Here is a 23722-nt window from a genome sequence, read left to right on the forward strand (position 1 = left end):
GTAGGGATAAGGAGGTGCTAGTCCCGTTATATAAGGCGTTGGTGAGACCTCATTTGGAGTATTGTGTGCAGTTTTGGTCTCCCATGTTTAAGAAGGATGAATTCAAACTGGAACGGGTACAAAGAAGGGCCACTAGAATGATCCAAGGAATGGAAAGCCTGTCGTATGAAAGGAGACTTGAGGAGCTCGGTTTGTTTTCCTTAACCAAAAGAAGGATAAGAGGAGATATGATTGCACTCTTTAAATATATCAGAGGGATAAACACCAGGGAAGGAGAGGAATTATTTCAGCTCAGTGCTAATGTGGACACGAGGACAAACGGATATAAATTGTCAGTCAGGAAATTTAGGCTTGAAATTAGACGAAGGTTTCTAACCATCAGAGGAGTGCAATTCTGGAACAGCCTACCGAAGGAAACAGTGGGGGCGAAGGACCTCCATGACTTTAAGATTAAGCTAGATAAGTTTATGGAGGAGATGGTATGATAGGATAATGGGCTTAGTCAATAGGTCAATTAAGTGCCACACTGGTAATTAGTACAATGGGTCAATGATAGGATATTGTTAGCCTTTTTCCAGAGGGTATGGCTGCAGAATCTTGCCCGCATGCTCGGGGTTCAGCTGACCGCCATATTTGGGGTCGGGAAGGAATTTTCCTCCAGGGTAGATTGGCAGTGGCCCTGGAGGTTTTTCGCCTTCCTCCGAAGCATGGGGCAGGGGTCGCTTGCTTAAGGAGTGGGTGGATCGGCTTATGTGGCCTGCATCTTGCAGGAGGTCAGACTAGATGATCATAATGGTCCCTTCTGATCTCGAATTCTATGATTCTATGATTCTATGATAATCATGGGTTGTAATTCTGGTGGCTTGTCTTTTCCATGGCAGGGCTGATTGTTAATTTAGCAGCTTAGAAAGCAGTGGCCCCATCCCCGGGGCAGCACTGGCCAGCAGGAGGGTGCCGAGAAGCAGGGGGGTGGGCGCTGGAGTGTAGCCGGCATTAGGCTGAGGGCTAATGGTGACATTAACCACCCCAGATTCCACACTGGGGAGCTGCTGCTGGATCCAGTCGGAGTAGGCCGAGACCCGGGTATAGACCCCAGGACGGTAGGGGAGGGCACAGCCGTCTCCCCAGCTCACAATGCCGATCAGGAACCAGGAGTCAGCCTGCGAGCAAACGAGGGGTCCCCCAGAATCCCCCTAGAGAGAGAAGGATAATTAGTGATATTGGTGCCCCTCAGTCCTGACCTGCCGCCCCGAGGGACTACATACCCGTCCCCCACCAGCTCTGCCAATGTCCCTCAACCTCGACCCGCAGCCCCCTCTAGTCGCAGCCCTGGGCTCCTGGATCTCCTGGGAGGTCCCTGAATCCATTCACCTGGCAGGAGTCATTCCCTCCTTCGGGGTAGCCAGCACACACCATGTCGTCTTGGATGGGGTGCGACCCTGGGGACCCTGTGATGGGTTTGCTATAGAGGTCATTGCACGTCTGGGCATCTATGAGTGAGACCTGAACCTCCTGCAGAGTGCGGGGAGCAGGGAGACTTTCTGTGGAGAAAAAAGACACCTCATCAGGGCCCATCTCAGCCATCTCCACCCGGGGCAGGATCATCCCTGACTGTCTGTTCCCTGCAGGGATGGAGATGCCCCATTTGGGCCCACCTAGGTAGGTCAGGTGAGAATAGGAGTTTTTAAGCACACGAGGAGTCCTGGCTCCCAGCCAACCCGCTCTAACCCAGCACACCCCACTTCCCTCCCCAAGCTGGGGATAGAACCCAGGAGTCCTGGCTCCCAACCCCCCCCCCCATCTCTAACCACTAGACCCCACTCCCCAACCAGCACCTCATCCTGTCTCCCATTGGAAGATCCCGTCTCTTCAGCAGCCGTTGGGCTTTGCTTTGCCTGCTTGGGCTGTGGCCGCTAGATGGTGACATGACTCATGCAGCAGATACAGCCCTGTCTCAAGGGTTCTCCCATGTCACCTTTGGGGGACCCCCCACCCCACGCAGGTCTTACCATCTGTCTGGACGTTCCCCCAGCCGGTGACCCAGCATGGGGTGCCATTCGCGATGGAATCACTGGGGTCCGGAAGGCAGACGGGGAGGATGTAGGCGGTGTAGTGAAGGGGCGTGCGCAAGTGCACCAGGGCTATGTCTGAGGCAAAGCTGATGGAGTTGTAGTCGCTGTGGATTATGATCTGTGACACAGCAGAAGTGAAGGCGTTTGCATTCTGGCTATTCAGCTGGAATTCCCCAAGGGAAACAGAGTAAGCAGTGAGGGTCGAACTCCTAGGAGAGGGGGAGACATTGGGCAGGAGTTTGTTATGATACTGGTTACCACAGAGCAGAAATGCAGTCACCTCTGGGGTGGAGCATCTGGGGAACAGCTGCACATAACACCACATAGACTAGCTTGCCTGGGGCTGAGATGCACCCACCGCTGGGGTGGGGCAGCTGGGGAACAGCCTGTGGCAAAGTGGGACTTTCCTGTAATATTTTCATTAAGCCGCTATGTGCCTCAGTTTCCCTATTGGGTGCAACACTGTTAAGTCTCTCAGTGGGGCAGCACAGGGAACCGGGCAGAGGGGTTATGTAGCATTGCTCTCTGGCGTGGACTGAAGAGGTCCTTACAGGGCCGCCTGAGGCCGACCACATATCACTGGGGAAGACGAGAAGAGAATGAAAACCGCCGTGGCCAGAACACTGAGACCCAGCAGCCAAAGGCCTGGAGGAAGTTGGATTCCTTCCACGTCTCCACAGGGAAGCTGAGCAGAAGGTAGCCGAGAAGAAGGGACTGAAAGCTGACAGCCGGGGGATAAGGTTTGGGAGGGGCACAATGGATCTGTCTACACTGCACTAAAAAGCCTGGGCTAGCTGCCCCAGGCCACCTGTGGCCGTGCGACGGGTCTCTCATTGCCGGGTAAACGTACCCCGAGAGACAGCGGCTGAAATGGAGCCCAGAGCAGGCTGGAGAGCACTGGCTTGGCCAGATGGGCTCTATCTCCACCGTGGTTTCTCTGGGCCAACCTAGGGATTTCCCGGAGCCGTGGTCCAGTTGATTAATTAACCGGACCCTGGTCTGACAACGCTGCCTGACATCACTGCAAATCCTGGCTAAGGTGCACTGGCCCCTGCAGAGCAGACGAGCCTCCACCAGGGCTCTGCCTCCCTTGGACTCGCTGGGCACAGCTCATGAATTGAAGCAGGAGGCCTGGAGCCCAGAGGCTCAGTCATGGAGTGGGTGGGGCCACGGGGCCGAGCCCGAGGGCAGCGTGGGACCCCCCGGGGGTCTGGCACACTGAAGGGTTTCTCCAGGGGATTGTTTAAAAGCTGGGCTATAGCTGCACGGTGATGCCTCCCCCCCGCCTGCTCTGAGATGCAGCCACCTCTGGGGTGGAACAGCTAACGGAACAGGCTGGGGGCACTCACAGACTGAAGCAATGAGCCGCAGACACCACCCATTCCCCGGTGATGAGGGACCCTCCGCAGATGTGGCTTCCGTTGTATCGGATGCTGGCCTGCCAGGGCCAAGCCCCGTTCTGGGCATCCTGCCCTCCTACAATGCGGCCGGAGGCCACCGACTGCCCGCAGGCTGGGGAGAAAAGTGGGGAGGGGTGTGAATAGAACCCAGGAGTCCTGGCTCCCAGCCCCCCCTGCTCTAACCCACTAGACCCCCCCTCTCGTCCCCTCCCAGAGCTGGGGATAGAACCCAGGAGTCCTTACTCACAATCCCCCCACACCAAGCTCTAGCCATTAGACCCCACTTCCCTCCCCTCCAAAAGCTGGGGACAGAAAGTGTCCAGATTCCTTACTTGATTGGAACTCCTCAGCACCTAGAAGAGAAGTAGAGGGATGCGTGAGGTGTGAAAAACACACACCGCCCAGATCCCTCCAGCAGGGGGCAGCGCTGCACCCACATGTGCACACACACACACTCACACACACACACGATTTCCACAAGCAGATCCCAGAAATTTCTCTTCTCACAACCCTACCTGGCCTCCTTTCCCCCATGGCCTGCCCGCATGCCTCCCCTGGGTCCCTGACCCCCTCCCATGGGGTGGGAGTGGTTCTCTGGCATGGGGTGTGATGTGTGACCCCCCAGGAAGTGAGGTATGTAGGGGGACATAGTCTGATACAGGCTTTTCCCCTCTGGCTGAGAGCCTCCACAGACAGCCCAGACCCTAGATCCAGGGTCTCTGCCCCATAACTTCCCCTGTGGATGATGGGGGAAGGGCCCATTCTCTCAGCCAGGTTGTGCATCCCCCACTCAATCTGGATAAGCTACTCCCTGCCCCACACATCCACCCCAGCCCCACTTATCCATCCCCTCTCTGCCCCCTAAGCCCTACATCTCTCTCCCCTTCCTTTGCCACCCACAACCTACCCTTCCCACAGGCCCTCACTCTGTCCCCCCCCCGCAAACCATCTCCCCTTTCCCAAACCCCTCCTGCCCAGTGTAAGTGCTGAGAACCCCACCCCTGGCCTTTTCCTCTTGAAACCTACAGAGGGCAGAGTCCTCCGGCAGGGAGTGCCACAAGTTTTTGGCAGAGGGAGTAATTCCTCATGGACAGTTCCAGTCCAGTTGTGCTTGAAGGTGTGAGGGACAGAAACCCACTCCCCTTCCAGAGCTGGGATAGAACCCAGGAGTCCTGGCTGCAAGCCCCCTCTGCTCTAACCCACCAGACCCCACTCCCCTTCCAGAGCTGGGATAGAACCCAGGAGTCCTGGCTCCAAGCCCCCTCTGCTCTAACCCACCAGACCCCACTCCCCTTCCAGAGCTGGGATAGAACCCAGGAGTCCTGGCTCCGAGCCCCCCCTGCTCTAACCCACCAGACCCCACTCCCCTTCCACAGCTGGGATAGAACCCAGGAGTCCTGGCTCCAAGCTCCCTCTGCTCTAACCCACCAGACCCCACTCCCCTCCCAGAGCTGGGATAGAACCCAGGAGTCCTGGCTCCCAGCACCACCTTCTCTAACCCACTAGCCCCCACTCTCCGTCCCCACAGTCCCTGTTCTGTCCCTTTCCGATCCTCATCCCAGCAGATTCCCAAGGTCAGGACCTCAGCAGACCCTGCACTCACCCTCCAGCAGTGGCAGCAGCAGCAGGAGCAGCAGCAGGGCGGCCAGCGGGCAGCTGAGAACACCCATGATACCGGCTCCCGCGACTCCAGCCGGCTCCCCCGAGGGCTGGGACCAAAACCCAGACCGGGAAGGGAAAGTCACTGGCTGCAATTTACAGGCTACACGTCACATTCACAATCAGAGCTATAAAACCACAAGGCAGATAAGCTCATGAGAGGTGCCGATGGCAGCTCCCCCCGCCCAGAGCTGGGATAGAACCCAGGCGTCCTGACTCCCAGCCCCACTCCCGCTCTGTAACCTAGTAGACCCCACTCTCCTTGCAAGTGAACCCAGGAATGCAACCCGCTAGTCTCTACTCCCCTCCCATAGGACCCAGGTGTCCTGGGCTCCCAGCCCCCCACTTACTCTGCCGCATGGGTCGTAGGAAAAGGATGGTTACGGGTTCACAGAGGGCTCTCATGTGTAACCGTTCTGCCAGCTGGCGCCAGCAGCAACCGGGGCCGGGTTCAGTATCTAGTGGTTCCTTTTCAACAATACGACACTGAACCGGTTCGAGCCCCCACCCAGTGACCTGGGACATTTACACTCCACCCCTGGGTGCCTCTGAGAGGCAACACTTCCTCACTCACGAGCACCCAGTCTGGGTGTAGAAAAGAAACTTTGAATGAAAGGAGAGAAGTCACCCGACATTAATAAGGGACAATGCCACAAGCAGGATTCATAATCATAAAGGTGTGAGCAGGACGCCCACCCCAGAGTGCATGGGGCTGTGCCTTCCGCTTCATGTTCTTCGACCAAAAGTTCCTTCACTGTTCCCCGCTTTGCTCCCTCCCGACACCCCACTCACCGGGGTTGTCCCCGGTCAGAGAGGACCCAGGGTTCAGGGGTGCATCTGTGGGAGTTCACCTCCCACCCGGGGAAGAAGGTACCGAGCTGGCTCTGCCATCTGAGTCCTTGCTCTGGCTGGCTGCCCTGCCAGCCGCTGTTCCTCTCCTTCGGCCACCCCGCCAGCCACTCGCCCCCCCAGCTGACTGTCAGTCACCTTCCGCGGCCACCTGCCTCTCGGCGGTGACCTGGTGCAGGTCGGTCGCTTAGGGATCGCAGCTCTTTGCAGGCTGGGCAGACACGCTGCCCCACCGCCCGGGATTCCGGCTCTCATTTGAGCACTTTAAAATAACAAAATGAGCTTTGAACGGTAAGGAGGAACAGGTTAAGCTAGCCTGAGAACGCTGAGGGAGAGACTGCACCTCCCAGCAGGGACACCTGTCCCCACCCCTTTGACTTTCACAGGGCTCTGGCATTCGAGCCCCTGGCCGAATGAGGTCCTTTCAGCGGAGGGTGGCCCCCTCATCTGGGACGGGTTAAGGACAGTTCTGCTCCCCTGTATTCATACAATAAAGGCAACAACCTTGATAACCTGTCGCTACCCCTGCATTCAGTGCTAAAGTGATTTCTATCCCAACAGCGGCCAAAGCTGATCCCTTCAGCAGCCCAGCTCCTGCCTGCTGGATGCCTTGGCAGAGGAGGTGTAGCCATGTAAACACAATTTGCTCCTGAAGTCTCTCCTCCCGCTCCCAGCTGTCAGGGGAGAGCCCATTCAGACCCTGCTTGTACAGGGCATAGCAGCTCCCAGCTCTGCTTCCGCAGGGGGCTAGGTGATCGGCGAGCTGCTCCAGTGACCCCAATGCCCGGTGTCAGCTGTCTGCCTGGCCGGGGAATGTCACCCCGCCAGTCCCTCCATCGCCTGCCTCTTCTCACCCTTCTAGGGAAACCCCTTCTTGGGCCTCCACCCCTGAGCCCTGTTTGCACTCTCCCTGTATCCAGCCTGCCCCCTGTCCCAGCTGCACTGGCCCCTCACGTCTTCCCTGGGTCCCGTGCGTCTGACACCTCCCCCTTGCGTTTCCACAACTTGATGCTGCTGGCAGGTGAAGAATGGGGGGATGTCTCCTGAAATGGCCAGGAAGCCTCTCCATGGGGACTCGCCTGGTTCTGCTGTGTGTGTGTGTGTGTGTGTGTGTGGCTAAACTCCAGAGTGTCTGTGGGTGTACCTCAGGGGCGTGTGGGTCCTTTGGGTTATCTTTGTTGCGTAAATCACCAAGGATAGAACCGCCCAAGGAAATTCACAGTATTCTCGGGGTTATTTATTTTGTATCATTGTGGGTAATGAGAGATGGACCCGTCCTAGACAGACAAACACAAGATAGACAGATGGTGACGGTACAGACAGACACAGTCTAGACATGCATCCGACGAAGTGGTTATTCACCCACGAAAGCTCCTGCTCCAATATGTCTGTTAGTCTATAAGGTGCCACAGGATTCTTTGCTGCTTTTACAGATCCAGACTAACACGGCTACCCCTCTGATATTAAGGGACAGACAGCCTAGACAGGCAGAATTTAGACAGAGGGGCAGAAACAATTTTGACAGACAGACAAAGCAAACTAGACAGCCAGGCATATACAGTCTAGACAGACAGATGCAGTCGAGACAGACAGACATATCGTTTATTACTAGTATTCTCTGTGTTACTGTAGGACCTACGACACCTGAACATGGGCCAGGAATCCTTTGTGCCAGGTGATGCAAAGACTACAACTGAGATCAGTGCCCCATTGTGCTGGCACTGCCCAGACCCACAGTGGGTGCCAATCCCTGCCCCGAAGGGCTCACTTTCTAAACAGACCAAGGCACGTTTATTCTCCCCTTCTCACATCTACGGGAACTGAGACTCAGAGAGACCTGGGACTTGCTGAAGGTCACACAGGGAGTCTGTGGCAGAGCCAGGGAGAGAACCCAGGAGTCCTGCTCCCAAGCCCTGCTCTAACCCACCAGATCTCAATCCCCTCCCAAAGCCAGCGATAGAACCCAGGAGTCCTGACACCCTGTCCCCTCCCCCAGTCACTAACCCACTAGATCCCACTCCCCTCTCAGCCCTATAATCATAGGTTGTAATTCTGGTGGCTTGTCCTTTCCATGGCAGGGCTGATTGTTAACTTAGCAGCTTAGAAAGCGGTGGCCCCATCCCCGGGGCAGCACTGGCCAGCAGGAGGGTGCCGAGAAGCAGGGGGGTGGGCGCTGGAGTGTAGCCAGCATTAGGCTGAGGGTTAATGGTGACATTAACCACCCCAAATTCCACACTGGGGAGCTGCTGCTGGATCCAGTCAGAGTAGGCCGAGACCCGGGTATAGACCCCAGGACGGTAGGGGAGGCCACACTCAATTCCCCAGCTCACGATGCCAATCAGGAACCAGGAGCCAACCTGCGAGCAAACGAGGGGTCCCCCAGAATCCCCCTAGAGAGAGAAGGATAATTAGTGATATTGGTGCCCCTCAGTCCTGACCTGCCGCCCCGAGGAACTACATACCCGTCCCCCACCAGCTCTGCCAATGTCCCTCAACCCCGACCCACAGCCCCCTCCAGTCGCAGCCCTGGGCTCCTGGATCTCCTGGGAGGTCCCTGAATCCATTCACCTGGCAGGAGTCCTTCCCTCCTTCGGGGTAGCCAGCACAAACCATGCCGTCTTTAATGGGGCGTGACCCCGGGGACCCTGTGATGGGTTTGCTATAGAGGTCATTGCACGTCTCGACATCTATGAGTGAGACCTGAACCTCCTGCAGAGTGCGGGGTGCAGGGAGACTTTCTGTGGAGAAAAAAGACACCTCATCAGGGCCCATCTCAGCCATCTCCACCCGGGGCAGGATCATCCCTGACTGTCTGTTCCCCTGCAGAGATGGAGATGCCCCATCTGGGCCCACCTAGGTAGGTCAGGTGAGAATAGGAGTTTTTAAGCACACAAGGAGTCCTGGCTCCCAGCCAACCCACTCTAACCCAGCACACCCCACTTCCCTCCCCAAGCTGGGGATAGAACCCAGGAGTCCTGGCTCCCAACCCCCCCTGCTCTAACCACTAGACCCCACTCCCCAACCAGCACCTCATCCTGTCTTCCATTGGAAGATCTCGTCTCTTCAGCAGCCGTTGGGCTTTGCTTTGCCTGCTTGGGCTGTGGCCGCTAGATGGCGACATGACTCATGCAGCAGATACAGCCCTGTCTCAAGGGTTCTCCCATGTCACCTTTGGGGGACCCCCCACCCCAGTAGCAGACACAGCCCTGGCTCAAGGGTTTCTCCCATGTCACCTTTGGGGGACCCCCCACCCCACGCAGGCCCTCCAGGCGTCTTACCATCCGTCTGGACCTTCCCCCAGCCGGTGACCCAGCACGGGGTGCCATTCGCGATGGAATCACTGGGGTCCGGAAGGCAGACGGGGAGGATGTAGGCGGTGTACTGAAGGGGTGTGTGTAGGTGCACCAGGGCTATGTCTGAGGCATGGCTGGTGGGGTTGTAGTCGCTGTGGATTATGATCTGTGACACAGCAGAAGTGAAGGCGTTTGCACTCTGGCTATTCAGCTGGAATCTCCCAAGGGAAACAGAGTAAGCAGTGAGGAGCAGACTCCTAGGAGAGGGGGAGACATTGGGCAGGAGTTTGTTATTATACTGGCTACCACAGAGCAGAAACGGAACAGCTGCACATAACGTCACATAGGATGGCTTGCCTGGGGCTGAGATGCAGCCACCGCTGGGGTGCAGCAGCTGGGGAACAGCCTGTGGTGAAGTGGGAATTTTCTGTAATATTTTTATGTGCCTCAGTTTCCTCATTGGGTATAAAAGGGTTAAGTCTCTCAATGGGGCAGCACAGGAGAAACAAGAGGGAGAGGGGAGACCTTGCTGTCGGGCACGGACTGACCGGGTCATTGCAGGCCCAGCTGAGGCCAACCCTACGTCAATGGGGAATCGGAGAAGAGGATGAAAACCGCAATAGCCAGGACATTGAGAGCTAGCAACCAACGAGCCCGAGGAAGGTGTATTCCTTCTGCATCTCTGCAGGGATCTGAGCAGAAGCTAGCTGAGAAGAAAGGACTGAGAGCTGACAGCCAGGAGATAAAGGGTTGGCCAAGGTTTGGGAGAGGCGGGGTGATGCCGGAGTCCTGAACAGGGGGCGTGGCCTCAACCGGAAGAGGCGGGGCCTTTAAATACCCGGGCCCTTTAAATCAAGTTTTAAAAGCCCTGGGGCTCCAGCTGGGAGCCCCGGGGCCTTTTAATAACCTGGGAGCCCAGAGGCTCAGGGGCCATTTGAAGGGCCTGGGGCTCTGACTGCCATTACCACAGTGGAGCTCTGGGCCATTTAAATCTCTGACGGAGCCCTGCTGCCGCTACCCCGTGGCTCCAGCAACCGGGCTCAGGTGGCCATTTACCTGGTTCTTTAAAGCGCCTCCCGAGTCCCACTGCCAGAGCCCTGGGGCAGCGGCGGCAGGGCTCTGCAGTGATTTAACGGGCTGGGGCTCCGGCTGCTGAAGCTAAATCGCCAGCCTGGTGAAGCCGGTCCGGTCCAGCACGGCACACTGGCTCTTGCCGGTACACCGGACCGGACTGGACCGGCTTACTTTCACCTCTGGGAGAGGCACAACGGATATGTCTACAGTGCACTAAAACCCCCGCGGTGCCGGGTCTTGAAGCCCGGGCTAGCTGCCCCAGGCCACCTGCGGCCGTGCCACGGGTCTCTCATTGCCGGGTAAACGTACCCCGAGAGACAGCGGCTGATATGGAGCCCAGAGCAGGCTGGAGAGCACTGGCTTGGCCAGATGGGCTCTATCTCCACCGTGGTTTCTCTGGGCCAACCTAGGGATTTCCCGGAGCCGTGGTCCAGTTGATTAATTAACCGGACCCTGGTCTGACAACGCTGCCTGACGTCACTGCAAATCCTGGCTGAGGTGCACTGGCCCCTGCAGAGCAGACAGGCCTCCACCAGGGCTTGGTCTCCCTTGGACTCGCTGGGCACAGCTCATGAATTGAAGCAGGAGGCCTGGAGCCCAGAGGCTCAGTCATGGAGTGGGTGGGGCCATGGGGCCGAGTGGGACCCCCCGGGGGTCTGGCACACTGAAGGGTTCCTCCAGGGGATTGTTTAAAAGCTGGGCTATAGCTGAACAGTGAGACCACACAGAGATGCCTCCCCCCCTGCCCACTCTGAGATGCAGCCACCTCTGGGGTGGGGCAGCTAAGGAAAAGCCTGGGGCACTCACCAATTGAAGCAATGAGCCGCAGACACCACCCATTCCCCAGTGATGAGGGACCCTCCGCAGACGTGGACTCCGCTGTATCGGATGCTGGCCTGCCAGGGCCAAGCCCCGTTCTGGGCATCCTGCCCTCCTACAATGCGGCCGGAGGCCACCGACTGCCCGCAGGCTGGGGAGAAAAGTGGGGAGGGGTGTGAATAGAACCCAGGAGTCCTGGCTCCCAGCCCCCCCTGCTCTAACCCACCAGACCCCACTCCCCTCCCAGAGCTGGGGACAGAAAGTGTCCAGATTCCTTACTTGACTGGAACTCTGTAGCACCTAGAAGAGAAAGAGAGGGATGAGTGAGGTGTGAAAACTGCACACGACCCAGACCCCTCCAGCAGGGGGCAGTGCTGCACCCAAGTACACACACACACACACACACACACACAATTTTCACAGGCAGATCCCAGAAATTCCTCTTCTCACTGTAAGCAGAGTCAGGCTGAGCTCTACCCTGAGATCTGGTGGTGAATTGTGGCGAGTTGTGGAAAGGAACTTGAGGGGTTGGTCTTGTTTGCATAGACACACCCACCCTGCCTAGCATGAGCCCAAATGGTCCCTTTGGCTTCTGTGGGGTCCCCAGTTTCTCTGTTATTGGGTCAGGAAGAATAAAGTGTTGTTACCCTGATTATGTGAATCAAGGCCAGTGGAACTGTTTCATGACAGAGGGACTCGCCATCAACTAAGTAGCACTCGCTAGACAAGGGACATGGGTTCCAAAACCCAGTGAATTGAGATATGCTGGGGGTAGGTATTTGTATTTGGTGGCATGGGCCCCCGTTGAGACCCTGAAACATCAGCTGCACGTTCTTTTCTCTACTGTTGAATAGCAGAGTTAATTATGTTCCTGTTAAGGGTCTAGTTATAGGCAGCTGAGCTGAATTCACGTTGGGCCAATGGTGCACCAGCACCAGGGCTCCCCTACTACAAGCAGAAATCACTCAGATCTGAGTGCTCTGTTAACTAGTGGGGAAGCGTGAAGATCTATTGGTAAGCAGCTGGCAGGGCAGAGCAGTTGGTGGGACAGTTGGAGCGGCCCACTGGACGGCGAGTGAAGCGAAGTGGTGCAGAGCGGAGCAGTTCGTGGGATGGCGGGAGTGGCTCATGGGACAGCTGGTAGAGTGGAGCGGCTTGTGGTGAAGGCTGCAGCAGAAACCGACGGAGAGGCGGGGCAGTCGGCCTTGGACCCAGTCGCGGGCAGGATGTAGAACTCTGCAGATAAACTTTTGAACTCTGGGGCTGCACTGACCAGGGACAGAGACTTTTGGGGTGTTGGGCTTTTGGGACTTTGGGGTGATCTTTTGGGTGGTTGGACTTAAGACCCTGACGGGGAAAGGACACTGCCAGACTAGCTTGGGGGTGGGTTTTTTGCTCATGGATTGTGTTATGAATCCTGTTTGTGGTGTTTCCCCAATGTAATGCCTCATTGTTTCCCTCCTTTATTAAAGGATTTTGCTACACTCAGACTCTGTGCTTGCGAGAGGGGAAGTATTGCCTCTTAGAGGTGCCCGGGGGGGTGGTATGTAATTGTCCCAGGTCACTGGGTGGGGGCTCGAGCCGGTTTTGCATTGTGTTATTGAAACGGAACCCCTGGATACTGAACCTGGCCCTTGTTGCGGCCAACTCAGAGGGGCAGAAGGGTCACATCACAACTCCACCAGGTCCCCTGACAGCCATGGCCTGCCCCCATGTCTCCCATGAGTCCTCGACCTCCTCCCATGGGGGTGGGAGTGGTTCTCTGGCCTTGGGTTTCACCACCCCAGGAAGTGGGGCAAGTAGGGGGACATAGTCTGATACAGGCTTTCCCCCTCGGACTGAGATTCTCCACAGACAGCCCAGACCCTAAATCCAGGTTCTCTGCCCCATAACTTCCCCCCAATGGGTGATAGGGGAAGGGCCCATTCTCTCAGTCATGGTTGTGCATCCCCTGCTCAACCTTGATGAGCTATTCCCTGCCCCATGCCCCACACATCCACCCCAGCCCCACTTATCCATCCCCTCTCTGCCCCCTAAGTCCTACATCTCTCTCCCCTTCCTTTGCCACCTACAACCTACCCTTCCCACAGGCCCTCACCCTGCCACCCCCCCCCAACCATCTCCCCTTTCCCAAAGCCCTCCTGCCCAGTGTAAGTGCTGAGAACCCCACCCCTGGCCTTTTCCTCTTTAAACCCACAGAGGGCAGAGTCCTCCGGCAGGGAGTGCCACAAGTTATTGCAGAGGAAGTAATTCCTTATGGGCTTGAAGGTGTAAGGGACAGAAACCCATTTCTTTTTCAGAGCTGGGGAGAGAACCCAGGAGTCCTGGCTCCCAGTCCCCCCACCCCCATCCCTGTTCTATTCCTTTCCAATCCTCATCCTTCATACCTGCACACCCCCACAGCCAGAAGGCGTCAAATGCCAGGGCCCCCGCAGACTCCGCACTCACCCTCCAGCAGGGGCAGCATGAGAACCAGAATCAGAGCAGGCAGCGGGCAGCGGAGAACACCCATGATACCGGCTCCCCCAACTCCTCTGAGGGCTGGGACCAAAGCCCAGACCGGGAGGGCAAAGTCACTGGCTGCAATTTACAGGCTGCGCGTCACATTAATAAACAGAGCTATAAAACCACGAGGCAGGTAAGTTCTGAGAGGTGCAGATGGCAGCCCCTCCCCCAGCTGGGATAGAACCCAGGAGTCCTGAATTCCAGCACCGCCCCCCTCCTGTCCTATAGGATTAACGATATTGAACAGGTGAGCACAGATACACAGTAGATGGCTTTCTGGCTGTGGGGGAAGAACCAGCCGACGCGAGGAGACCAGATAGAAGTAGCAAAGTGTCATTGAATAGATCCACCCGGAGACCACACGTCGGGAAGGCCCGGGCGGGGATAGCAGGGGGCTGCGGGCCAGGACTGAGCAGAGCTCGTGGCTAACATACGCGTTCAACTCCATCTGGGTTTAAATATTAAACCTTGTATCTGCTTTGAACAGGAAACCGTTTCAGGCTTAATGGCGTGAGACTGAAACCAGGAAATAACCCAACGAATGACCTCTCGGGGGGGGGGAGGGTCTGGGGGGTTAGAACAGAGGGGGAGCCAGGACTCCTGGGTTCTCTGCCCAGCTCTGTGAGGGGAATGAAGTCTAGTGGGCCAGAGGAGGGGAAGCTGGGAGCCAGGACACCTGGGTTTTCTCCCCAGCTCTCGGAAGGGGCGTTCCCTTTGTCACCTTTCACCACCTGCTCTTTATTTTCATACCTCTGTTTGCGAAACTGCCGTGGTATCTGTATTTTCTCCCCCCTCAGATTCCCTTTCACATTCAGGATTCTGTGCCAGACACCACTGGAGCCAGGTGCCTCTGGAGGAATGTGGAGCGTGAGAGGTCTAAGCTGTCTCCTGGCCATTCGGCTGCTGCCACTGCTGGAAGGTGAGTGGTTGGCTGGACACCTGGGAAACAGCCCTTGGAATTGAGACCTCATGGGGGGGGGGGCACAGCGGTTGGGGAGGGAAGACAGGATAGAGGTTATGTGCCAGGCAACCAGGAGCCAGGACTCCTGGGTTCTATTCATTGTGCTCCCCATCTTTCTCCTCAGCTTGTGAGCAGCCAATGGGATCTCCCCGCATTGTGGGGGGTCATGATGCTAAGAATGGGTCCTGGCCCTGGCAGGTCAGCATCCGTCAAGGCAGCAACCATATCTGCGGAGGGTCCCTCATTGCTGAGAGCTGGGTGGTATCAGCAGCTCATTGCTTTAATGGGTGAGTAACTCAGGCGGGAGCCATCTCCCTGCGGCTGTTCCCCAACTGCCACGTCCCAGAGGCAGCTGCTTCTCAGCCTCAGGCTAGCCATCCCCGTCAATTGTCATTATGCAGCTGGTACCCAGCTGCTCCACCCCAGAGTTGGCTGCATCTGATTGCTGGGTGAACCACCTTTATATTCCTCTTGTATCTTGCAGGGACAAATCTGCCTATCATGTGAACCTAGGGGAATATCAGCTCCTGAACCCCTCTGAAAGTCTGGTATCTTTTCCCATCAAGGAGATTTACCGCCACCCCAGCTACACGGATATCGGGTCCAGCGGTGACATCGCGCTGGTGGAGCTGGAAACCCCTGTGAGCTTCAACAGTGTTATCTGCCCCATCTCCCTTCCGGCCTCCTCTGTGGAGTTCCCCGCGGGTATGGAGTGCTGGGTGACCGGCTGGGGTGACACTCAGTACGGAGGTGAGGGGGTGAATGGGGGCCTGTGGGGAAATGGTAGGACTATGGGGGTTAATGGGGGAGGAGGTTCTAGGGGTCCCCTGGATGGTGACTGGAAAACAGCTTTGGGGCATAATTCTACCATAATCTTAACCGCGAACCCTTAACCCTACCCCAACACTAAACCTACCTTTCCCCTTGCCAATAACCCTTATCCTTAAAATTCAGATTAACAGTTATGATCACCCTACACTTAAAGATAACACCATACTCAAACTCCCACCCCACCCTAACTTTTATGGTCCCTGATCTAATCTTTAAATTTAATCCTAACCTTTAACCCTTAATTCTAAACCTAACACAACCTTATCTCCAACATAATCCTTAAACCTAACTAGTAAACCATAGCTAGTAACCAGAAAACTTAACTCTTGACCTTAACCCTAAATCAAAATCTATCACTATACCCCCTGCTATACCCTTAACCCTAACCATAACCCTACTATTGACTTCAATGCTAACACCAAATCAAACTCTAACATTTTACCATAGATACACTCTTAACCCTAACCCATAACCCTAGCCCTACTGTTAACAGCAATGTTAGCCCTAAATCAAAATGTAGCATTATACCCCTGCTGTAACATCAATCATAACCATAAACCTAACCTTGCTGTTAACGGCATTGCTAACCGTAAGTCAAAATCCAGTGCTATACCCGTTATAACCCTAACCCTAACCTTATTTTTAAATGCAACACTAACTGGAAATCAAAATCTAGCATTATACCCCTGCCATACTCTTAATCCTAACCCTACTTTAACTGCAATGCTAATCTAAATAAAAATCTAGCTCTCTACCCCGATATACCCTTAACCCTAACCATATCCCTGACACCAGCCCCAACCCTAAAAATTAACCCTAAATTTAATGTGAATGCTCACCCTACTGCTAAAGCTAAAACTATACACTAACCCAGCAGGGGAGGGATAGCTCAGTGGTTTGAGCATTGGGCTGCTAAACCTAGGGTTGTGAGTTCAATCCTTGAGGAGGCCACTTAGGGATCTGGGGCAAAAATTGGTCCTGCTAGTGAAGGCAGGGGGCTGGACTCAATGACCTTTCAAGGTCCCTTCTAGTTCTAGGAGATTTGGTATATCTCCAATTATTATTACCTTTAACCCCTACTCCTAACCCTTTAGCCTTCATCTTATCTCTAGCCCTTAAATTTAACCCTCATCCTAACCACTAATCTTAACTTTCGACACTGAATCTAACCCTTAAACTCACCCTACTGCTGAATTCTCACCCTAACATAACCTTAACCTCGAACAAATGTTAGGATAATCCTAACACCCTACCAATAACCCTCTTTATTAAACTTCAGGTTAACAGGTTTCAGTGTGGTAGCCGTGTTAGTCTGTATCAGCAAAAACAACAAGGAGTCCTTGTGGCACCTTAGAGACTAACAAATTTATTTGGGCATAAGCTTTTGTGGGCTAAAACCCACTTCATCAGATGCATGGAGTGAAAAATACAGTAGAGAGGTATAAATACACAGCATATGAAAAGATGGGAGATGCCTTAGCAAGTGGGGGCTCAGTGCTAATGAGCCAATTCAATTAAGGGGGAAGTGGGCTATTTTCAACAGCTGATAAGAAGGGAGGAAAAAACATCACTTTTGTAGTGCTAACGAGTTCAGTGTAATCAAGGTGGCCCATTTCAAACAGCTGACAAGAACTCACAGGTGCCACAAGGACTCCTTGTTGTTTTTTCAGGTTAACAGTTACGCTCACCCTACACCTAAAGATAACGCTATGCCCTAACCCTAACCCCAGTAACTTTATAGTCCCTGATCATATTTAGGCTTGGCAGAATTGGATTTTTTTTTATAATTTAGATGAATTATATCAATTGACATTTACTGATCAAAACCAAATCCTTCCAAACCTACCTAAATCGAATCTTTACATTTAACCCTAACCCTTAACTCTAACCCTAACACAACCTTAACACTAACACTTTAACCCTTCTCTATTAACCATGAAAGTTAACTCACCTTAACGCAGGGGTTGGCAACCTTTCAGAAGTGCTGTGCCGAGTCTTCATTTATTCACTCAGATTTAAGGTTTCATGTGCCAGTCATACATTAACCATTTTAGAAGGTCTCTTTCTATAAGTCTATAATATATAAGTAAGCTATTGTTGTATGTAAAACAAATAAGGTTTTTAGAATGTTTAAGAAGCTTCATTTAAAATTAAATTAAAATGCAGAGTCCCCGGACCGGTGGCCAGGACCCAGGCAGTGTGAGTGCCACTGAAAATCAGCTCTTGTGCTGCCTTTGGCACACGTGCCATAGGTTGCCTACCCCTGCCTTAACCCTACCACAAACACTAAATCTTGCTGTACCCCCACCAATAACCCTCATCCTTGACCTTCAAGTTAACAGTTATGCTCACCCTACATCCGAAGATAACCTCTACTCTACCCCCAACCCTAACCTTAACCCTAACCTTAAAGTCCCTCATCTTGCACTGGGTGGGAGATAGTTTTAATTTTGTACATCTTCCTGTGGCCAGATAACCTGTTAGTGTGTCTGTTCTGTGCATGGATCCATAGCAGGTGAGCCAACTGCTAGCTGATTTCCACCATCATTCCTCTTTGGGCTTTGGACTCTCCTTTCACCCGTCCAGTTCCCACCCCTGCTTTACCCCTGTCATGCATTCAGTGTGACCCTGTGGTATCGTGGCAGATCCTGCTGTGGTGCTGCTCGCATGATCGCTGTATGCATGGATTTGCAGCCATCTAGTGTGCTGCTGGCGTACGCCTCCCGTATTTCTCCCTCTTGGATATTACCGCCATTGATTCTGCCTTTGGAGAAAGCCTGATTTTGCATTGCAGACTTTGCTCTGCATGCATACCCTGGAGCTGTAGCAGTCTAGTGCAGGGGTTTTCAATTTTTTTTCTGGTGACCGAGTTCAATAAAATTGTTGATGTCTGTGACCCATAGGAGCTGGGGATGAGGGGTTGGGGGTGTGGGAGTGGCTGAGGGCTGGGGCAGAGGGTTGGAGTGCAGGGGTGAGGGCAGTGGGATGGGGCCGGGAATGAGGGGTTCAGGGTGTGGGAGGAGGTTCTGGGCTGGGCTAGGGGGTTGGGGTGCAGGTTTACCTTGGGCAGCTCCCAGTCAGCGGCGCAGGGGGGTGCAGAGGGAGGCTTCCTACCTGTCCTGGCACCGCGGACCGCGCTGCTCCCCAGAAGCGGCCAGCAGCAGGTCCAGCTCCTAGGCGGAAGCACACAAGCAGCTCTCACTCGCAGGCACCCTCCCCCCCCATCTCCCATTGGCCAGAGTGCGGAGCCGGTGCTCAGGGTAGAGCAGCACACGGAGCCCCGTGGCCCCCCCGCCTTGGAGCCGGACCTGCTGCTGGCCACTTCCGGGGCGCAGCGCGGTGTCAGAAAAGTTAGGGACTAGGCTGCCTTAGGCTGGCAGCACGGCCCACAGAACTTTTAACGGCCCGGTCGGCGGTGCTGGCCAGAGCCGCCGTGACCCACGGCCTTCCATTCCGCGACCCAGTACTGGGTCACGACCCGCAGTTTGAAAACCACTGATCTGGCGAGTTGCTAGTGCTGTCTCCACTGCCATCCTTCTTTGTCTTTGCACCCTCCAATTTCCACACCTAGTTTACAGTCCCTGATTTTGCACTGGGTGAGAGTCTGTGGGAGCTTTGGGCATCCTAGGATTTTGCTGGTGCCAGGGCTCCGTGCACGGATCTCTAGTGATGGCAGCGTCCGGCGGTTTCACACCCAAAGCGGGAAGTGGGAGCAACTGAGGCTTTGATGCTTTAGTAATAACAAATCGGGGGCTCGTACCGAGTTCTGTCCATCCCGTAGCTCTCCAAGCACTTTAGGAAGGAGGTCGGGATCATTATCCCCATTTTACAGCTGTGGAAACTGAGGCAGGGAGAGACCTTTCCCATTCCATGATGGCTCCGTGGGAAGGTGGGGAGTTGGGCTGACCCACAGCTTGTGTCCCACGGGAACCTGTGGACGTGCGAGGGTCAAGGGCTCCCCCTGCTGGTCAGCATGGAGCAGTGCTGGTGCCGGAGTCCCCATCAGTGCCTGGGGATGGGCTGTCCAGCAATGCTCCGTGGATTGATCGCTGCAGCTGTGGAACGGCTTGTCTCCATGGGGGTGACTCCGCCCTGTTCGTCTGTCTGTCCTCAGGGAGCCTGACAGCCCCCAAAACCCTGCAGGAGGTGCAGGTGCCCCTGATAGACAGAGACGCCTGCAACACCCTCTTCAGCACCGGCTCATACCCAGACGACCCTCCGGGGACCGATCCCATCAAGCAGGATATGATCTGTGCAGGGTACCCGCAAGGGGAGAAAGATGCGTGTCAGGTGAGACCCTGTATCCTATTCCCTGACCCCCTCCACCCGTACACCCGGCAATCCCAGATCAGAGCCAGTGCTCCCCAGAAGGGAACAGGCCCCGTATCCCATTCCCTGTTCACCCTAAACCAGCCGGTTCCCCACCCTGGGGCTGGATCAGAGCTGGCACCCCCTAGGGGGGAAAGGCCCCATGTCCCATTCCCCACCCTCCTGAGCCAGCCAGTCCCTGGCACTGGGGCGGGATCAGAGCCGGCGCCCCCAGGGGACATACCAGGACTTGACTCCATGGTTCTGCTGTCTGCAGGGTGACTCTGGGGGACCCTTGGTCTGCGAATGGGACAGCGCGTGGCTCTTGGCCGGGGTGGTGAGCTGGGGCGTGGCGTGCGCGCGCCCCAACCGCCCGGGGGTCTACATCCTGCTGCCCCCCTACGCCGACTGGATCCAGAGCTATGTCCCCACCGTACCCTTCACCGTGCGTAGCATGTCCGTCATGCAGCTCAACAGTGCCGGTGCTAGTCCGTTGGGGGCCCTAAGGAATATTTTGGGGTCCTCCCCCATCCACACTACACTAAACCAGGCAAAGCGGATAGGGGGCCCCCTCGGGCTGCTCGGGGCCATAAGTCATTGCCTAGTCTGCTTGTGCCTAGTGCCGGCTCTGCCTGCCATGCTTCTCCTAGCTGCAGCTGTCCCCATGATCCTGTGAGATGCACCCTCCCATGCCCCAGCGCATACCTCCAGCCCCCCACCAAAGCCCCCTCCAGACGGGGGTTCAGTTCATCACTGCCTCGGATGGGTGCACAGCCCGGATCCCAACTTGGCCTGCGCAAACGCTGCTAATGGTAACAAGGGTGCAAAGGGTTCTGATTTCCTCCAGCAGGGGGAGCAGGGACGCATGCGCGCACACACGCATGCACGCACACACGCATGCATGCACGCACACGCACACACGCAAGCACACAAGCAGTCAAGCCCTAGCCTCCCTCTCCCACTTGCTTCAATGCCAGATTGTGTCCTTATATCCTTCCATTCTCCGCCTCCACCTCTTTATCCCTCTCTTGGGCTCTATGCCAGGCACCTCACAGGCTCCTTCGAGGCCTCTTTACCCTCCTCTTCTGGGTGCCAAAATATCTCTCTACTTTCAGGAAGGGGCTGTTATTTCCTTTTCCTCCGCTTTCTTTAATTATCTTTCCCCGGCAGCTCCACTTCTCTGACCTGTTTTTCCCTTTCCACCTTCTCTGCCTCAGTTTCCCCACCACACACCTGGACACCCTCCAAGACACTGGCACTACGTTGGCTTGCGGGGGGACCCCATCCTCATAGCCTCATTACCATGTGTGCTGCTGCATCAGCTGCTGCCCCATTGACCCATCAAACCTCTGGTGCAATAGGCTTGTGCCTAGGAGAATTAGGGATGGGGGCGGCATGAACAGACCCTGGGCAAGCTCATGGAGACAGGGGGACAAGATGACTTAGCCCTGCAGTGCCCCTGTCTGGCTGTGCTGAGAATTGCAGACAGTGATCAACCCAATCCCCAAGATAATTTAAATCCCCCTCCATCCCTTAGGCCTCTGGGAGGATTTGAACCCATGGCAGGGATTGTGCTAAGAGCACAGCCACAAGGGATCATTGTGGTTCTCCAATCTAGCCTCATGCACGGCACAACCCAGATGGCCCAACCCAGACCTCCCTCCAGCCCATATGTGATGACAGAGCTAGCACATGACTCTTAGAAAGGGTGTCATAAATACAGAGAGAAGGGTAGCCTAAAATCCCTCTTTGGCAGCTGTACAGAATCACCTTTTCTGTAAGGGGTTAAGTAGGTCAAATAACCTAGTTGACACCTGACCAGAAGGACCAATGAGGAAAGACGATACTTTCAAATCTGGGCGGGGGAAAGGTTTTGTTTGTGTTCTCTCTTTGTTGTTCCCTCTCCGGGCGGAGGGAGAAGCCAGGCAGGTACAACATCTCCTGAAAATATACCTGGAATAATACATCTAAATCCACAGAAATTGTAAGTAAGGCAAGGAATTGCGTTAGGTTATCTTTTGTTTTAGCTTGTGAATTTTCCTATGCTACAGAGGTTGTTTTCGTCCTGTTTTTGTAACTGTGAAGCTGAGCCAGAGGGGAATCCTCTGTGCTTTAAATCTTTTTATTACCCTGTAAAGTTACTTTCCATCCTGATTTTGCAGGTGTGATTCTTTTACTTTTTCTTTATAAATAAAGTTCTTCTTTTAAGAACCTGATTGATTTCCAGTGTCCCAGAAACAAAGGGTCTGGTCTGGGCTCACATAGCTAACCAATTCCTTGGTATGTTGTTCTCAAGCCTGCCCAGGAAAGGGGTAATGAGGCTTGGGGGGATATTGATGCCAAGTGACCCTTCCCTGGATGTTTGTTTAAATCACTGGGTGGTGGCAGCGATACAATCCAAGGACAAGGAAAGGTTTGGTGCCTTGTGGAAGTTTTAACCTAAGCTGGTAGAAATAGGCTTAGGGGGTCTTTCATGTGGGCCCCCACATCTGTACCCCAGAGTTCAGAGGGTGTGTGTGGGGACCCTGACAAAGGGAATCCTCCATCCAAGCCCTACCTGCTAGCTGAGCTCGTGTGTGTCTGTTACAAAGGGAATATGCCACCCCATATCTGATAGCTGTGAGGCCATAGGGGTCTAAGTCCGTTAATGGCTATTAGCCAGGCTGGGTAAGGAATGGTGTCCCTAGCCTCTGTTTGTCAGAGGATGGAGATGGATGGCAGGAGAGAGATCACTTGATCATTGCCTGTTAGGTTCACTCCCTCTGGGGCACCTGGCATTGGCCACTGTCGGTAGACAGATACTGGGCTGGATGGACCTTTGGTCTGACCCAGTGTGGCCGTTCTTATGTCTTGAACCCCAGTCCGCCGAGGACCTGGGAACAATCACACTCCAGTCTTCCAGCAAGTAGCTTGCAGCGAGCGCTAGGACTGGGGGCCATGAACCCCGACAGGGGTACAAGCTCTGCCCCTGCTCTCTCAGCAAGATCCTGATTCGGCTGCGGCTCTCTGAACCTGACCCCTGGTGTCCTTGGTAACAGACCCTTGATCCCGGCCATTTGGTTTCTCTCTGGAGTCTCACTCCTGGCATTCCAGCCTGGCCTGGTTCCTCTGGCCCATGGCCAGTTCTAACCCCTAGGCCGCCCACAGCAGCTGGGCTAGCATGGGTCACTTATAAAGGGAATTGAGGGCTTCCCCATCCAGCCCATATCTGATAGTTGAGCTGGCATGTGGTTTTAGAAGGGGAATTGACTCTTACTTTCAGTACTCCAAGCGACAGAGAATCAATGCACTTCCCCCACATAGGAATTTTCCCCAGAGATTAATGCTCCTCCCTTTTAAGGTGTTAATCGAAATGAAAAGATTAAAAAGTGTGGAATAGAGAGCACTCTGCCCACACAATGTATCTGATGTGTGTATTGGGTTTCTCTGGTACTGATGGAGATGGGGGGGGCCCCCCCCGTCGGGCTGGGCGCTGCAAAGACACATAGGGAGAGACAGTCCCTGGGTACCTGGGGAAAGAGAAGAGCCCAGGGGAGGAGGAGGTGTGAGGGGCAGAAGGGTGTGTGGGGATACACCCCTCAGATATGTCCATCTGTGCAGAGATCCCCATCTGGCACCAAGAAGCAGCCACCTCTGGGGCGAAGCAGCTGGAGAACAGCCACACAACAAGGCCTCACGGGAATGGGTCACCCAGCACTGAGCTGGAGCAAGGGACTCAAAGTGGGGATGAGTGAATCGCAATTTGGCCCGGACACCGGGGTTCAACCCCTGGCTCCTGGGAAAAGCGCCAGGGGATTTATGGCCATTTTATATCTTGAGAACAGGTTTTAAAAAAACCAAAGACTAAAAAGGAAAGACCGTGCAGAAAGATAGAGGTATATTATACACAGATTTTGCAGACTCAACAGTGTTGATTCAGAAACAGATCTGGCGGAATTGGTAGAGTCCCCC

General features: G+C 54.8%; 3 protein-coding genes across 3 annotated transcripts; 1 reads left to right on the top strand and 2 right to left on the bottom strand.

Moving 5' to 3' along the window:
- Window positions 1–849: 849 nt before the first annotated feature.
- LOC123368908 (serine protease 33-like) lies at window positions 850–5227 on the bottom strand. The gene is made up of 6 exons (XM_045014137.1): window positions 5076–5227; window positions 3805–3825; window positions 3422–3584; window positions 2010–2281; window positions 1372–1541; window positions 850–1193 (listed from the first exon to the last, which is right to left on the bottom strand). The coding sequence occupies exons 1-6, from the start codon at window positions 5140–5142 to the stop codon at window positions 891–893; spliced, it is 996 nt and encodes a 331-aa protein (XP_044870072.1). The 5' UTR covers window positions 5143–5227; the 3' UTR covers window positions 850–890.
- Window positions 5228–7202: 1975 nt separating this feature from the next.
- Window positions 7203–13713, bottom strand: LOC123368905 (serine protease 33-like). The gene is made up of 6 exons (XM_045014133.1): window positions 13615–13713; window positions 11446–11466; window positions 11155–11317; window positions 9259–9530; window positions 8549–8718; window positions 7203–8370 (listed from the first exon to the last, which is right to left on the bottom strand). The coding sequence occupies exons 1-6, from the start codon at window positions 13676–13678 to the stop codon at window positions 8068–8070; spliced, it is 993 nt and encodes a 330-aa protein (XP_044870068.1). The 5' UTR covers window positions 13679–13713; the 3' UTR covers window positions 7203–8067.
- On the top strand, window positions 13677–21702 carry LOC123368904 (serine protease 27-like). The gene is made up of 6 exons (XM_045014132.1): window positions 13677–13804; window positions 14469–14590; window positions 14757–14919; window positions 15117–15382; window positions 19578–19753; window positions 20049–21702. Exons 1-6 carry the CDS (start codon window positions 13677–13679, stop codon window positions 20445–20447), a joined length of 1254 nt encoding a protein of 417 aa, XP_044870067.1. The 3' UTR covers window positions 20448–21702.
- Window positions 21703–23722: the final 2020 nt, after the last annotated feature.

Source organism: Mauremys mutica, chromosome 4, assembly GCF_020497125.1.
Source record: "Mauremys mutica isolate MM-2020 ecotype Southern chromosome 4, ASM2049712v1, whole genome shotgun sequence".
Classification (NCBI taxonomy): domain Eukaryota; kingdom Metazoa; phylum Chordata; order Testudines; family Geoemydidae; genus Mauremys; species Mauremys mutica.

Coding starts and splice junctions, on each gene's coding strand:
- LOC123368905 (XM_045014133.1), bottom strand. CDS start 13,678: ATGGGTGTTCTCCGCTGCCCGCTGCCTGCTCTGATTCTGGTTCTCATG. Junction 11,467..13,614: donor CATGCTGCCCCTGCTGGAGG/GTGAGTGCGGAG, acceptor TTTCTCTTCTAG/GTGCTACAGAGTTCCAGTCA. Junction 8,719..9,258: donor GGGGAAGGTCCAGACGGATG/GTAAGACGCCTG, acceptor TTTTCTCCACAG/AAAGTCTCCCTGCACCCCGC.
- LOC123368908 (XM_045014137.1), bottom strand. CDS start 5,142: ATGGGTGTTCTCAGCTGCCCGCTGGCCGCCCTGCTGCTGCTCCTGCTG. Junction 2,282..3,421: donor GCGGCTCATTGCTTCAGTCT/GTGAGTGCCCCC, acceptor CCCCTCTCCTAG/GAGTTCGACCCTCACTGCTT. Junction 1,194..1,371: donor GAGGGAATGACTCCTGCCAG/GTGAATGGATTC, acceptor TTCTCTCTCTAG/GGGGATTCTGGGGGACCCCT.
- LOC123368904 (XM_045014132.1), top strand. CDS start 13,677: ATGATACCGGCTCCCCCAACTCCTCTGAGGGCTGGGACCAAAGCCCAG. Junction 14,591..14,756: donor GCTGCTGCCACTGCTGGAAG/GTGAGTGGTTGG, acceptor CTTTCTCCTCAG/CTTGTGAGCAGCCAATGGGA. Junction 15,383..19,577: donor GGGTGACACTCAGTACGGAG/GTGAGGGGGTGA, acceptor GTCTGTCCTCAG/GGAGCCTGACAGCCCCCAAA.